We start from the raw sequence: 13403 nt of genomic DNA on the forward strand, positions 1-13403 counted from the left end.
GGTTTTGCAGAGGCAGGTTATTTGCATATGACCATGTGAAGTTTACCAGTCCCATCCCGCTGAAGGAAAAGCTGTGATGACAGTAACTGAGGTTTGCTAAGATCTTGAAGTTACTCCATGAAAAACTGTTCCTTTTGATAGCAATGTATGAACATTGTAGAATTTTATTCCTGAACGCATGCATATTTCCAGTGCCAAATGCCAAACTGTTACATTTCAGTATACAAGGATAGGAACCGTTCCTAAGAAATGTAATGTTCGATCCAAACGTCAGGTTTGAAGCAAACAGGTTCAGAGGATCTGTTTTGATCCTGGTGTAAATTTCTGGAAGACAAGAGCTCTTGCACTGGTCAAAGGAAGTGGGTTGCCTAACCTGGTGTCTTGGCTGTGGAAGAAAAGGCATGAAAATTTGCAGCTAATGCAGAATAATCTGTCTAAAAAAAAAAAATTCCAACTCATAAATATGGGAAGTTCTTCTCAAGTAAAAAACTGCTGTTGTAATTCTGCATGTTCTTACTGTCCTATAATATGTGTATAAAATGCTGCTAAGGTCTTTGCATTGTCATGTCTGTGGCCACAGTTTATACAAACATTGTAGGTACAAAGTAGCTCCAGTGTTTGCTGCTCCGTTTCACTGGCTGTTTTCTGACCACTGTAAAAACCCCACCTCTATTGTAGTGAACGTCTGAAATATTTCCTCCAATTCATAACTTTCCATGTTTCTAACCCTTATTCCTATCCCTTTTTCATGTTTACTTCATGAATAAGCAATCAGAATCTTTCAATTACATTTAGTGGAAGAAGCCTTTAAAAATTGGGGGGGGGGGGGGGGGGGAATGTCTTTTTTCTTTTTTTTTTTTTGGTTTCTTGAATTCTGTCCCTTCCAGGTGTATTATTTAAGAGCCTGTGAAGTAACCAGTACCTCTGTGCTAGGTAAGAGCATGCAATTCATGCAAACCACCACCACATTTTGTGTTTTCCCCATGCCATTTTGTATGCATGATTCATACATGTTTTATTATCAGACCACTGCTACACAGTCGCAGCTCAAGGTTTGACATTGACTTCTGGCTGAGATTTCACTTGTCCTTTTTTCCCTGACCTGATGCCATTCATTTAGATCTCAGTTACATACAAAACTAGACTGAATTCTCTGTGCTTCTACACTGCTACGTGCAATTTTATCAGACTGAAGTGCAAGCTGTGTCTTAACGCCTTCAGCTTGTACAGCAAAGTATTCCTGGAAACCCTCCCTCTTCTGCCACTCTTTTCATCTTACTTAACTATCGTCACCTTTACAACTCCTTCACATCTCCTCATTAATATCTCTGAATACAGATAGCTGTCCCAATAATAAGAGGTTGTGCTAACCCACCTTTTACTACTGTGGGAAGTAAGTACAGTCCTTTAAAAAGTCATACTCTTCTTTACATAGGAGTAGATACTTGTCTATGCAGAACTGCCCTTTTGTATGTATTTTTTTCACAAAATACAGTAGTTTGTGTGGTTGAATGGTGCTCTGGCTCTAATTCTCATAATAAACCACTTATGGTTGTAAATAAGAAATATATGCCTAAAATGTATATATATTTAAAGTATTTTTACTATTTAAAAGAATAATCTTGCTAAAAGCTCAGAATGCTACAGGGGTGGAGGGGAGCTCCAGATTTTACTGTACTTTACAACTCTCATATATCCTAGATGGTTTGTCCAACTCTTTCTAAATGGCTCTGCTAATTTTTATATACTTTCTTATACTGGAGTATAATGTCTTATACTGTCTTATAATGTCTTATACTGTAAGACATTACACGTTTGACTCAAATGAAACCAATAAAATGATTTTTTTTTATATATATAGGTTGTTCTTGCTAGTATTTGTGTTTTCCTTTTCTGCCAAATGTCACTTTAAAACATAAACTGTGAAGTTTAAATAGAAGTTACTATAAATGCAGAATATTACTATTAGAAACTATCAGTCCTGTACAATGAGAAACAGATACAGATTTTGCAACTCAATAAATACATAACATCCACTGAATAATATTTAATAAAACGTTTACCTCAGCAATAACAAACTATATGAGAAGCAGTGTTTTACAGAACAGATACATTAGATGGTATTTGTGCATTTAGTTTCAGCTTTTCTTGCCTAAATATAGAAGGTGTTTAAGTGAAAAACGCGCTACAAACGAGCCAACTCTTAAGGCTCATTTGCTTGAACGCATGAACCTGCTAAAAGACAAGCTAAATAAACCGTGGTATCTGGAGCAGACAAGCAGTTGTACTGGGGTAACACTTAAACACATTTTAAACCCTGTAACATGCAACACAATCGTATGGATTGATACAAGCAATACTTAACGTACAGAGCAGCTTGTGTCTTGTACGTAGCGCTGTGCGCACACAGGACAGATTTCAGCACATTTTAACTTGAAGTGAACATGCATCCACATTTTCAGGAATAACTACATACATTTAAGATTATCCAAAGGGTGAAGCCCTGACCTGACAACTGCGGTCAGGGGCATTTCTGCCATCGGCTTCATGCAGTGAAGAAAGTGCATGCGGGATTTCGATTGCTATTTTTAGCCTTGCCCTTTGCTTCTCGCCCAAGCCTGTACTGCTCCGTACCTAGCCAGCACTGCATCGCTCCTTCTCCCCCCTTCTCCACAGCGTACCTCTTCACCGCCTGCCCCGAGGCAGTGAGGTTACCTATTCTGCTAGCAGCTCTGCCTTTGCAGCCGCCTCTCGTGTTGGTGCTGACTGCAGTCGCCTTCTAATCCCCCAGTCCAGATCCCAGCAATGTCCTCTACGATAGAAACCAATCATGCGTCACATTAACTTAATGAGGTATTAATTACATTTAAGAATCAATTCCTTCTCCTCTACAAACAGTATTTCAGGAATTATAGTTTGTCTGTAGATACTATTTTTTAACTTAAATATATTTAAGGTGTAATAAATAACATTTTTTTTCTAGAAGCGAGAAGGGAGATTAGATTTGTGAAGTTGTTGATGTTTCTCCTTGGTTTGCGCCGTCTCCTTGTGCCGAGTGAGTCAAAAACTGTCCTGTAGCTCCAATGTATAACCTGGAACGCATTGGCCACTTCTGCAAGAGAAGAGACAAGCACAGTGCTGAGCTACACAGGAACTGCGCAGTCTGAATGCAGTTCTCAAAGCTTTACATGTTGATGGAATCACGATACGAAAAAATAGGAAATTTTCTATTTCTGGCCATTTGCTATGGCCAGAAAGTTCCCATTTTGTCACTTGTTGGAAAGTGTCCCTAGAAGCTGGGCAAGGGAACCTCAGCTTGAGTATTTTCTTTGGTAATTAATCATGAGGCACACCTCCTAAACCCCCCGGGACCCAACACACAGGAGCAAGTCATGCCGATCAGTCATCGTACCACAATTTGTATAGCAGATGATCTGTTGGTCGAGTAAAACAAAGCATTCCTCTCTACAGCGCCAGGGATACTATGGGGACATCCCAACGCCTGCAGAGACTGCAGCCCTGTGTGCGTACCCGCTCGTGCCGGCTGGCCCCCACAAGACCGACCGCAGCACAGGGGCTGCTAAAGACTGTGGTAGAGGGAATTTAATATAATTGCTCCTTGGCAGCCTTCAGCACTGACAACTTCTTGTTCTTTGTCAGCTCCAACGATTTCAGATGAGACAATTCATCCTTCCATTCATTGATTACGGGAATCATCAGTTACACTGGTGTTAAATATCTATTCTTATAGCTCGAGTTTCTTAACCCGAGTAAGTTACGTACTGCAAACAGCCCTGCAGTAAGGGTGACTGCAGCTGCGTGCCCTTCTCTTGGGAGGAAGCATTCAGCTCCAGTTTGATGTGCCGAGTTCATTATTAGAGAGGCGGAGGTTTGAAAAAGACAGCTTGTCATACACATCTGATGCAAAAATACCTGAAACACAGCCAGCATGTTGTTCCAAAAGCATACAGGTTTTTTTAAGACACTTTTGGGAACAGGCTGGCACCTTTCCTGTGGGTAATGAAAGAGAGCTCTAAAAACTAGAGGGGCTCAATACTGCAGTTAAATCTCAGCTCTTCTAGTTACAGACATAAAGCAGCAGCATAGTCTCAGTTGGAAAGACCGCACGATCTCATTCAGTATTTTTATTTCAAGAGTGATGTTATGAATTCGTCACCAATAAGACATCTGAGTTTAAAGTCATTAACCATATTTTTTGTTCGGTGTACACACAACCGTACTTGGATATTTTACTTTCCTCACTATTTGTATTTACTGTGCTTGATATATGAGTGTAGTTACAGTCCTTATCTGTACTGCTTGTCTCATACCCTGCACTTTGGGTTTTTTTTTGAAGCACGTACTATGATCTGTCTGTGGCACTTTTGTTCTAGTGCCAACTAAAAAATTACTAATTTACTACCAGGAATATTAGAAAGGTTGGTTAGACTCATAGAATCTTTACAAAACTAAATACAGGTAACTGGCACATAAATAAGATTATAAAAAATAATTGCTAGATGAATCCAGTATTGCTGTATTCCAGTAGCCCAGGAAATGTGCATCTGGATCATTTAACTGCTGTAGTAACTATTTAAAAGTATTTTCCTGCCAGTAATAGTGGGCAGCTGATAAAAAGTACCATAAAAGACCTGTGTCCTTTCACTCTGACCAAGGGAACTAACAGAAGCTACTTTAAACTTTTTTTTTTTTAAATACATCACAATATTTTTTTTCTTAAATTATAGCCATCTTCTAATTGATGTAAAGGTTTTGCTTTCTTAATGAGCCTGCTAATCATTTAAATGGCCTCAGAAGCCTACGTTCACATCATGCTTTTTACAGCAACCAACACTGTGAACAAGAAACTCTCTGTGAATTAGTCACTTTATAGGAATTAGGGATTACTTCACAAATTAATCTTAATTAAATCATTCTGAATTCACCAGACTTTAAAAAAAAAAAAAGAAAAAAAAATACCCCAGTGCTCTAACTCAGTCCCTGAGACCAGAGCCAAAGAAAATACCCCGTGGTATTTAAGAGTCCCGTCAGTCACTGAGCGATGCATTTGAAACCAGTTTTCAGCCCCAAGTCCTCTCCAAGAGCAGTTTCCCTTTCTCGTCCCCTCTGCATTGCCGTGACTTTTTCTGATGAAGCAACAACAGCGTATACCAACTGGACGAAATAAATGCATCAGAAAAGCACTGTCATAGAAGGCATTAACACGCGGCTAGTAATTAACGCCACCTCCCATACCTTGGCTGCCTCGGCAGCAGAACCAAAGCAGGCCCAGCCGTGGCCGGGATCGCTGCTGTGGGACAGCACATCACCTCAACCACACACATCCCCGACAGCGGGTTCTGATGGGTTTGGTGGGGGATCACCAAGGTTTCCACACAGGAACCCAGGAGGTGCTGGCACTCCTCCAGTGCTGCCCTCCGCCTTCACTTCCAGGGGACCAAGTCCCACTAGGTTTGGACCTATGCTATATTTGACATTTTTGTGCAAAGTCCCTGAAGCTGGAGGGACAAAGCTCCGGGACATTTCCTTCAGGCCCCTAGCACCTAGATGCAGTGGTTAGTCTAGGCAGTCTTATCGTGTATTAAGGTAAATAAGCTTGAGATCTTTAGTTTCATCTAAGTATCTTTAACACCTACTTAGTTCTTCACAGAGAGAAGGTGGTAGCTGCTCCTCAGCTCTCCTACCTTGACAGGGTGGAGGTATCCATCCCCTCGGAGGGTACCCAAGCCCTCTCCCGGTGACTCTTCCTCATCCTGAAGGCTGCGAGTGAGGTGTGCGATATAGGTGGTGGCCAGGAGGAGTACATCCAGCTTGGAGAGCTTGGTGTCGGGCGGCACAGAGGGGAGAGTCTTCTGCAGCTCGAGGAAGGCATGGCGCAGGGTTTGAACCCGACTGCGCTCTCGAGCGGCGTTAGCGGCGGCGGGTCTGCCAGGAGGTGCCCCAGCCCGCTGCCCGGCCGCCGAGGGCGGGTAGGAACTGCTGCCAGCAGCAGAAGGCAGCAGGGAATCGGGCTCTGCGCCCAGGCCAGAGATCTCCTCACTGCTCTCGGCTAAGTGTCCACAGTCCATTGGTGACTTCCCCGGCAGGGAAGGTCCTGCAACCAACAAGAGCATCTCTAAAGGCAGCCGCCATGCTGTGCTGAAGCAAATGCTTTCTAAAAACAAAGACCATCAGAAATGCAAGTGCTGCCCGTGCCGGAAAAGCCAGGATGCCGCCGTGCAGCTGTGTGAGCTGCTTTTCCACTCGCTGCTTATACATTTGATATCACACACAGGTACAGAAACAGAAGTTAAACTCTTCACAAAGATTTAAATTTGGGGGGACAGTATTACACAGAGCAATTTCTTTGAATCACTCATAGCCCAAAGATCACCCAGCTCTTCTGAGAAAACCCAACAGGCAACGCTGAGCAGCACTGCCACAGTGCCTTCCATTTACAACCCACTAAATATTAAGCTGTGATTTTTTTTTTTTTTAAACACATTATTTGTATAATTTGGGATGTGGGACTGTGTGTATATTTTCCATTTACTTGCCATAATTTTATTTATGGTCTTTTAAGTGATCAGTGCTCCATGGATTACAGAAGGAAAAATACCATTTTCAGATGCAGCAGTACAGTACTGAGTTTTTGAAGGATGAAGCTTGGTCCACGATTTTAAAGGATCAGGAACAGACTTCTGTCCTCCCACCCCTGACACTACTCAGGAATTTCCATGCTTATCCTGTAGCTTCTACGTTTTCCAACGTAAAAAGCATCTTAAAAACTGGATTTTGGCCATTGGGGGGCAAAAAATTGTTGCTTTCAGCAACACCAAAAAGCTCCTTTTGAGCAAAGCTGAAAATAATGACTGCAAGGTCTTTTCCCAACTTTCAGAAAAGACAGTCAGTCAGCTCTGCCTGTAGTAAAACTCACAGTCCTTTCATTAATTCAATTCCACAGTAAAATGCAATTCAATCAGTATTTCCCCAAAGTGTAGCACTTCTTAGCCAGAATAATACCTGATCCTGTTGTCCTTAGTCAAGCAGCCCTGCTGGACGTCTCAGATGCCGGCCTTCGCGTGTTGGGAGCGGCTGTTTCTGTGATGGCCCAGCTAGACAACAAGGATAAGAGCAAGTTATTAAAACTTTTTATTTCATTCAAATACTAGGTAATTTTAAAAATTTAAATAAAACTGATGCACGTAAGTGACTGAAGATCTAAATTTACAAAAATTAGGCCTTGATTTTGCAAAGCGGTTCAACCACATGCTGAAGTCCCACTGATGTCCCTGTGGAATTGCGGCCGATAATGGCAAAAAACCCAAGACAATGGACTAAGTCAAAGACTTATAGCAGAGAGGAGGAAAGGTTTCTAAATAATCTTTTTTGCAATGCTCTAATTTGAAGGTATTTAGAAGACATTATTCTTTTGGGCGTTTTATTGTAATTAATTTGCTGTTAATGTGACTCACAGAGTTTTATCAGATAATGTTCTCTTAAATAGTAGTACAGTTTAGACTGAAATTATTTGTGAAATGCTCTGTGTTACAACCACAAACCAAAGGAAAAAAATCTCATTATTCTTTTTTATTGTGATAATTATGACCTATATAAAATAAAAATCACATTAAGTCTACATGAGCTTGTCTTGAGTGAGGGCTGGAAAATGGTCCTTCAGTTGCCTATTTCCTTTAACTTAAAGCAAAAAAAGGTCCCATGTGCTTTTTTCCTTGGTATTTTCTCACTGTGTTAAGTCACAGTCAGATCTAGATGCATTTTAGTGGCAAAAAATCATCTCTATGGCTACTGCCGAGTCAATACAATCATGAAATATGGCAGAAGTCTATCGCTTCAGGTTTATCAGCAGGATTTCTCATTTGCCATCCCATCGAAATCTCACTGAAACGAAGAAGTCTTCCCTGATTACTGGAAAAGTCTGAATTACACAAGGATACAGACAGACTGGGTTAGTGTAAATACCCGCTCATCCACTGAGACACAGGACTGAGGCTGCTTTACGTGCAGTTTTGATTTTGTTGTGTTAGTGTATAACCAAATTTAGCCCTAGAATGACTTTGCGTGACATACAGTATATAGAAATGCAAGTACCTAAAAAACTCATTTCCTTGGGCGCCCCTTGAGGTAGAAGTTTCTGTTTTAGGAGCTTCACATCTACATCAGATGAAGTCCTGGGCCTACGGGAAAAAAAGGCAAAGTTTCAGCTGTGGAAATGAGAGATTTCCCTCTGAATTAATTTCTTCACTGTCAGCTTTCCCATCAAATACGGACAGCAAACGGCCCACAAAAATCCGCTACGCAGAAACACAGGATCTACCGTAGGTACGTACATGTGCGTAGCCAAAACGCGGTGGTTCCTGAGCCAAGCCGGGGTTTGTTCCACACTGGGGCTGGGCAGCGTCACCCCTCGCACTGGGGCGATCAGGGTGCACGCTCTGGGTGCTGCGCTCTCTGTCAACCGAGGGCTCACCCAAACCTCGTGGTCCAAAAAACTGTTGCTGAAAACTAAAGCAAATAAAGTGCCGCTGGGCAACAGTCAGTTTCCATGTAATCTCCTTTAAAATTTGACAAGAAAGAGGTTTGTGTTTTAAGATAATTGCAAGAATTTTTGCAAACACCCACTTGCTGCCTGGCATGCAGGGAGACCTGGAAATGGGGGTGTGAAAGTCCAAGTATTTATTTTATTTCTAAAGAGTTTCTATTGCGGTATTTCTAATGCGGGCAGATGCATTCATGTTTTTACATGGCATTACAAAGACGTAACCCGTTTGAAATCTAATTAGTTTCCCAAACAGCACGACACTTACTTTAGTCCTACATTCCGTGTGAATGAAACGGCGATGAAGGCAGCCTGCCCACACGGACAAGGAACAGATCGAAAACGCCAGCGCAAAGTACGCAAACTGCAAAGCAATAGGTGCAAACCTCAGATAAACTTGTTCGCAGCCTTTCCGGTTCTTCCTTGGGGGAAAAAATACAGTGAAGCTGTCTGATTTTGCAGCGTTTTTAAAAAGCCCCTGCCCTTTGCGTAACTCCGGCCAACACTTAACGAAAATACCTCCTCCGGAGCAGCGCAATCCGAACTCGCCCGTCCGCCTGCGAAGGCAGCCCAGGCGCTGGCCCGCACCGCCGGCCCGGGGGCCGCGCTCACCCCCGCCGGCAGCGCAGAGAAGCGCGACGGCGGCTGCTGTGTCCCCGTCCCGCAGCCCCGGCGGGGGAACCCGCCTCCCCGCCGCCACCCAGCGCCGCGACCGGGGAGATACCGCGGTCCCCGGCCCAGGGATGAACTTACCGGTCCTGCCCGGAGCGGAGCGGAGCGGAGCGGAGCGGGTCTGCCCCCTCCCAGCGCGTCCCGTCCTGTCCCGTCCCGTCCCGTCCGGTCGCGTCCGGCCCCGCGGCGCCGCTTATAAGACGGCGCGGCCGGTGGGTGCGGCGAGGCTGGGTCGCACCTGGCCGCCGGGCTCCCCCCCGCCAGCCCGGGCGGCAGCGACCGCCCCTTCCCGGGCGGGTGGGTGGGTCATTAATCACCCAGCTGTCGGGGGGCGGCAGCGCCTCACGCCGCCCCCCAGACCCCCGCCCGGCACCGGCTGCCGGCAGCGGGCCGGGGCGGAGGGAGCCCGCCGCTCCGCGCCGCCGCTCGGCCTGTGCAGGCTGTTTTTCTTAGGATAAAGTAACGGTTTTGCTGGAGGAGAGAACTTGAACCGCGGGGCTGGGAGCTCAGGCGACGGTTTGTTAAAAGCAGGTCCTGCCTCTCCGCTCCGTCGCCGCTTCCCTGGCTGGCGGAGGTTCCCGGGGCCGGGGGGGGTTCCCCCGGGCGAGGCTCCGTCCCGCAGCCGCGGGGGGAGCGGGTCGTGGCTGCCCGGGTGCCTCCCGTGGGGGACCGACCCACACGGGTGGGTGGGTGGAAACACGAGCGGGATGAGGCGCGAGCGGGCGGGCAGAGGGGTGACTGAGAAGTGAACGGGGAGCGATTAAAAATCAGTAACGTTAATGAGAAGGGACAGTCAAAATAAATACCGGGGGTATAGAATTAGCCCAGAAAAACATTTTGAACGAAGCCTGACTGTGCGGTAACAGAGACACAATAAATCAAGCCTCGGGAGCAGCAGAAAAAACAGAATCTGAGCCATTCGTTACCGCTTTGGCAGCCAAGAAAATTAAGGACTTCGTCTTCAGCGATAACTGGAAGTGCCGGGAAGGGATGGTTCAGGGCCGGGAGGGACGAGCCTGGGGAGGACCCGGCGGGGGCGGCCGCGCAGGGGGAGCCGGGCACCTGCCGCCAGCCCCCGTCGGCGGGGCTGCTGCTGCCGCCGCCTCCGGCCCGGCCCGGCCCCGGCCGCCCGGCCTGGCAGAGCCCGGTGAGCGGCCGCGGCAGCCGCTGGCCCTCGGGGCCGACAGGAAGCGGGCGCGCCCGTCCCAGCAAAGCGCTCCGGCCCGAGCAGTTCACAGCCGCGCTGAGGGGGACGAGCAGCAACCCTGCCCCTGCCCGTGCCCGGCCCCGCCGGCCCTCCTGCCCGGGGCGGTACCCCCAGCCCCGCGGAGCCGCCTCCGGCACGCTGGGGAGGGCTGGATGGCAAGGGGTGCTGTCGGGCTGCTTTAAGGGAGATGAATTTGCTAATACCGAAACTGTGCCTCAGCCTTCACCTCTGCCTGGCGCTGGCTGCCTCAGTAGGGGCTGTCCTTCTTCCATGGGGAGTTACTCTGGCAAAAGCTACTCTGCCGATATTTACAAGGCCGTGATTGTGGGCTTCACCTGCACCGCCGAGCATCCTGCAGCCTCCCGGTGCCCAGAAGAAGGCAGGCTGCGGCTGCCTGGAGGACGGTGCAGGCTCCTCCGAGCAGCCCTGCAGAGCCAGCCTCGCGTCCCGGCCCACGTTTCAGCCCCGAGGTTTCCAGGTCTGCCTCCAGCGCAAGGGAGCATTGCCGGCACCTTTCTGCAGCTAAAACCTCTTAGAAGTTCACTCAGCCAGCCTCCGGGGCTCAAACGAGCAGTTCTTGAACACGTCCTTAAACTTGCACTGGAAACACTCTTGCTGACTCCATGGTGTGATATGGGAGAACTGGTCCCGGCCTCCATAGACAGCGGGGAGCCTCGCCTTTGAGCCCCAGTTCCCCTGGGGCTCCTCTTTCGTTCCGTAATTGCCAAACGTGTGCTGACTAGGTCCAGCACACAAGCCTGGGATCAGCTCTCCCATATCCCAAGGAGGTGTCCTAGGTCTGCTTGCCCAAGAAATGTCTCCTCCAAAAGGACTTTTAACTAGACTATGGGACCCTCAGCAATGTTAATATGGGTCAATGATAGACAGAGGACTTAACAGTAGGTGTCCTAACTACCTGAGGCTTCCCAGCCACCCTAAGTTAGCAGATGAGTGCTGTGCTCTTCCTCTCTGCTCTAATGTAATTAGTGACACAAAATTATGGATTTTTTTGACTTTCCCATTGTAGACACACTGAGTTCAGCCTCAGTGCCGGAAATCCAGCGGAAGGAGTTGGAAGAGAAGTGGTGGAACCCCCATTACCATCTTTTGATGGTAATCCAAATCCAGCTTGCTGCAGAGTGCCGTTAGAGAGGTTGCATAGGGAGATTTGTGAGCGGGGTTTGGAGAGACCACCCTGGCTGCTAACACTGTTACCAAAGAAGAGGTGCTTTAGATATATTAAAAAGAAAACCCAAACAGATAAAAAGGTAGAGATAGTTGCTTTTTGCCCTGTCAAGACTTTCTCCCACCAGAAGACGACGACTCCGTTGTAACCACAAAGAGATCCAGTGATTATTTTCTTGTATCAACCCACTATTTAAGTCTAAAGCCATAACAAGATGCTGCAGCTGTTTCTTCTTCTTCCTTCCCAGCTAAATATCTGAAAATTACTTTCCTGCCTTACCTTCCACAGTATATTTCAAATCCGAGGAACGCCAAGGTCACAGAAGAGCCAGATTTCCAGTGTGATTTAGGTAAGAAAAAGTTCTACTAGAGACAGATTGATGCTTATCCGGGTACACTTTGCTCCCTTCACATCAAATTATTTTCTGGTTTTACAGCTACAGTTCAGCATGAACATTCATGGTATTTCTTTCCAATTTGTTCATTTTCTCCCATTCCCGTTTTTGTATAAGGGCTTAACAAGTATGTTTGTCTGCTGGTAAGGTGAAGCGTGGATGTTGCTACTGCTGACGGACGAGCAGAAATGTCGCTCGTCCGAGTAAAACAGTTGGGGCACAAAGCCGCACAGGGGCTGTACCTGATCAGGTCCCACCGATTCCAGCTTTAGCCAGCTTTAGCTCGGGAGCAAATCACAGGCGAGACACAGCCACGGGAGAGTCAAAATAGGTTTAAATTCAGAAATTCTGCTTCATGGGGAAAACTCAACATTTCATAATGGGAGCGCATTCCAATGCCAAACAAATACTTTGAAAATTTCCAATTAAATACCTTTTTTGCCTTGCTTCAAATGCCATGTTGTTAGTGTATTGTAGGACCACAGCATATTCTGCAGTTATACTACAGTGTAGCAAAATGTCTTTTAATGTATTTTCTAAATTACTAAAGGCAGAGCTGCTTCTTAATACCGGAATACCAGAACACATCGGTGCCTCTCCTGTATGCTGTAAGAAAGATTTTAACATTGAAAAAGAAAATAGGACAAACATTTTTCATTTCATCTCTCCTTCCAAATTTGCTGATCAAAGTAGTTTAGCTTCCAAAAATGTTGTCTTAATCAAAATTCCATTTTGAATTACCACTTTTGATGAACATTTTCACTAACAGCCATAAAACAATAAAAAATTCAAATACTATCCTTTACCCCCCTCTCTAAGATTTTCCCATCCACAGTCATAAATCCAAATGTTTTAACATAAATGTTTTTTAAAAAACCACAAAATTTTCAGAAGCGAGTTGCAAAAATGAAGCTTAAGTGAGTTCAGTATTCCATTCTCCCAGCTACCACCAAGCAGCATCCACTTTTCTCAGTAATAATTACTTTTAAAATGTATCTAAAATATGTATCAGAAGGGCTGCATTCTAGTGTGTGTGTACATAAGTGTCAGAGCATAATATTAAGGGGTTTGTGGGTTTTTTTATTAAAGAGTTAGAGATACTGAGATCCCACCATAATTCCATTTCATACCCACACTTATTTAAGGAAATACTTCTAAACGATTCCATTGTAGATCACAAGAAAGGTGTCCAATTTGAAAGGGTCTCCATTAGCTCGGCCGCTCTCATGCTGAGAAAGAGAAAGGAAAACCAGGGCGAAGGATGAGAAGCCCAGGAGAGCTGGCTCCGGGTTCTCCCTCGCTCGCAGCCGTGAGCAGCGCACCGCTGCAGCCGGCGCGAGTGAGCAGAGGGGAGCCGAGCGGAGCCGAGCAGGGCAAGGGCTGG

General features: G+C 46.1%; 1 protein-coding gene across 1 annotated transcript; it reads right to left on the reverse strand.

The window, feature by feature from the left end:
• Positions 1-2982: 2982 nt before the first annotated feature.
• Positions 2983-8199, reverse strand: TCF24 (transcription factor 24). Its single transcript, XM_075495725.1, has 4 exons — positions 8113-8199; positions 7024-7115; positions 5706-6115; positions 2983-3112 (listed from the first exon to the last, which is right to left on the reverse strand). The coding sequence occupies exons 3-4, from the start codon at positions 6087-6089 to the stop codon at positions 2999-3001; spliced, it is 498 nt and encodes a 165-aa protein (XP_075351840.1). The 5' UTR covers positions 6090-6115; positions 7024-7115; positions 8113-8199; the 3' UTR covers positions 2983-2998.
• Between the last annotated feature and the right edge of the window lie 5204 nt (positions 8200-13403).

This window comes from Mycteria americana, chromosome 2 (assembly GCF_035582795.1).
Source record: "Mycteria americana isolate JAX WOST 10 ecotype Jacksonville Zoo and Gardens chromosome 2, USCA_MyAme_1.0, whole genome shotgun sequence".
Lineage (NCBI taxonomy): Eukaryota > Metazoa > Chordata > Aves > Ciconiiformes > Ciconiidae > Mycteria > Mycteria americana.

Excerpts from the sequence above, each read along its gene's own strand:
- TCF24 (XM_075495725.1), bottom strand. The coding sequence starts at position 6,089 with ATGGACTGTGGACACTTAGCCGAGAGCAGTGAGGAGATCTCTGGCCTG. Across the intron at positions 3,113-5,705 it reads GATACCTCCACCCTGTCAAG|AAGTGGCCAATGCGTTCCAG; the intron begins GTAGGAGAGCTG and ends CTTCTCTTGCAG.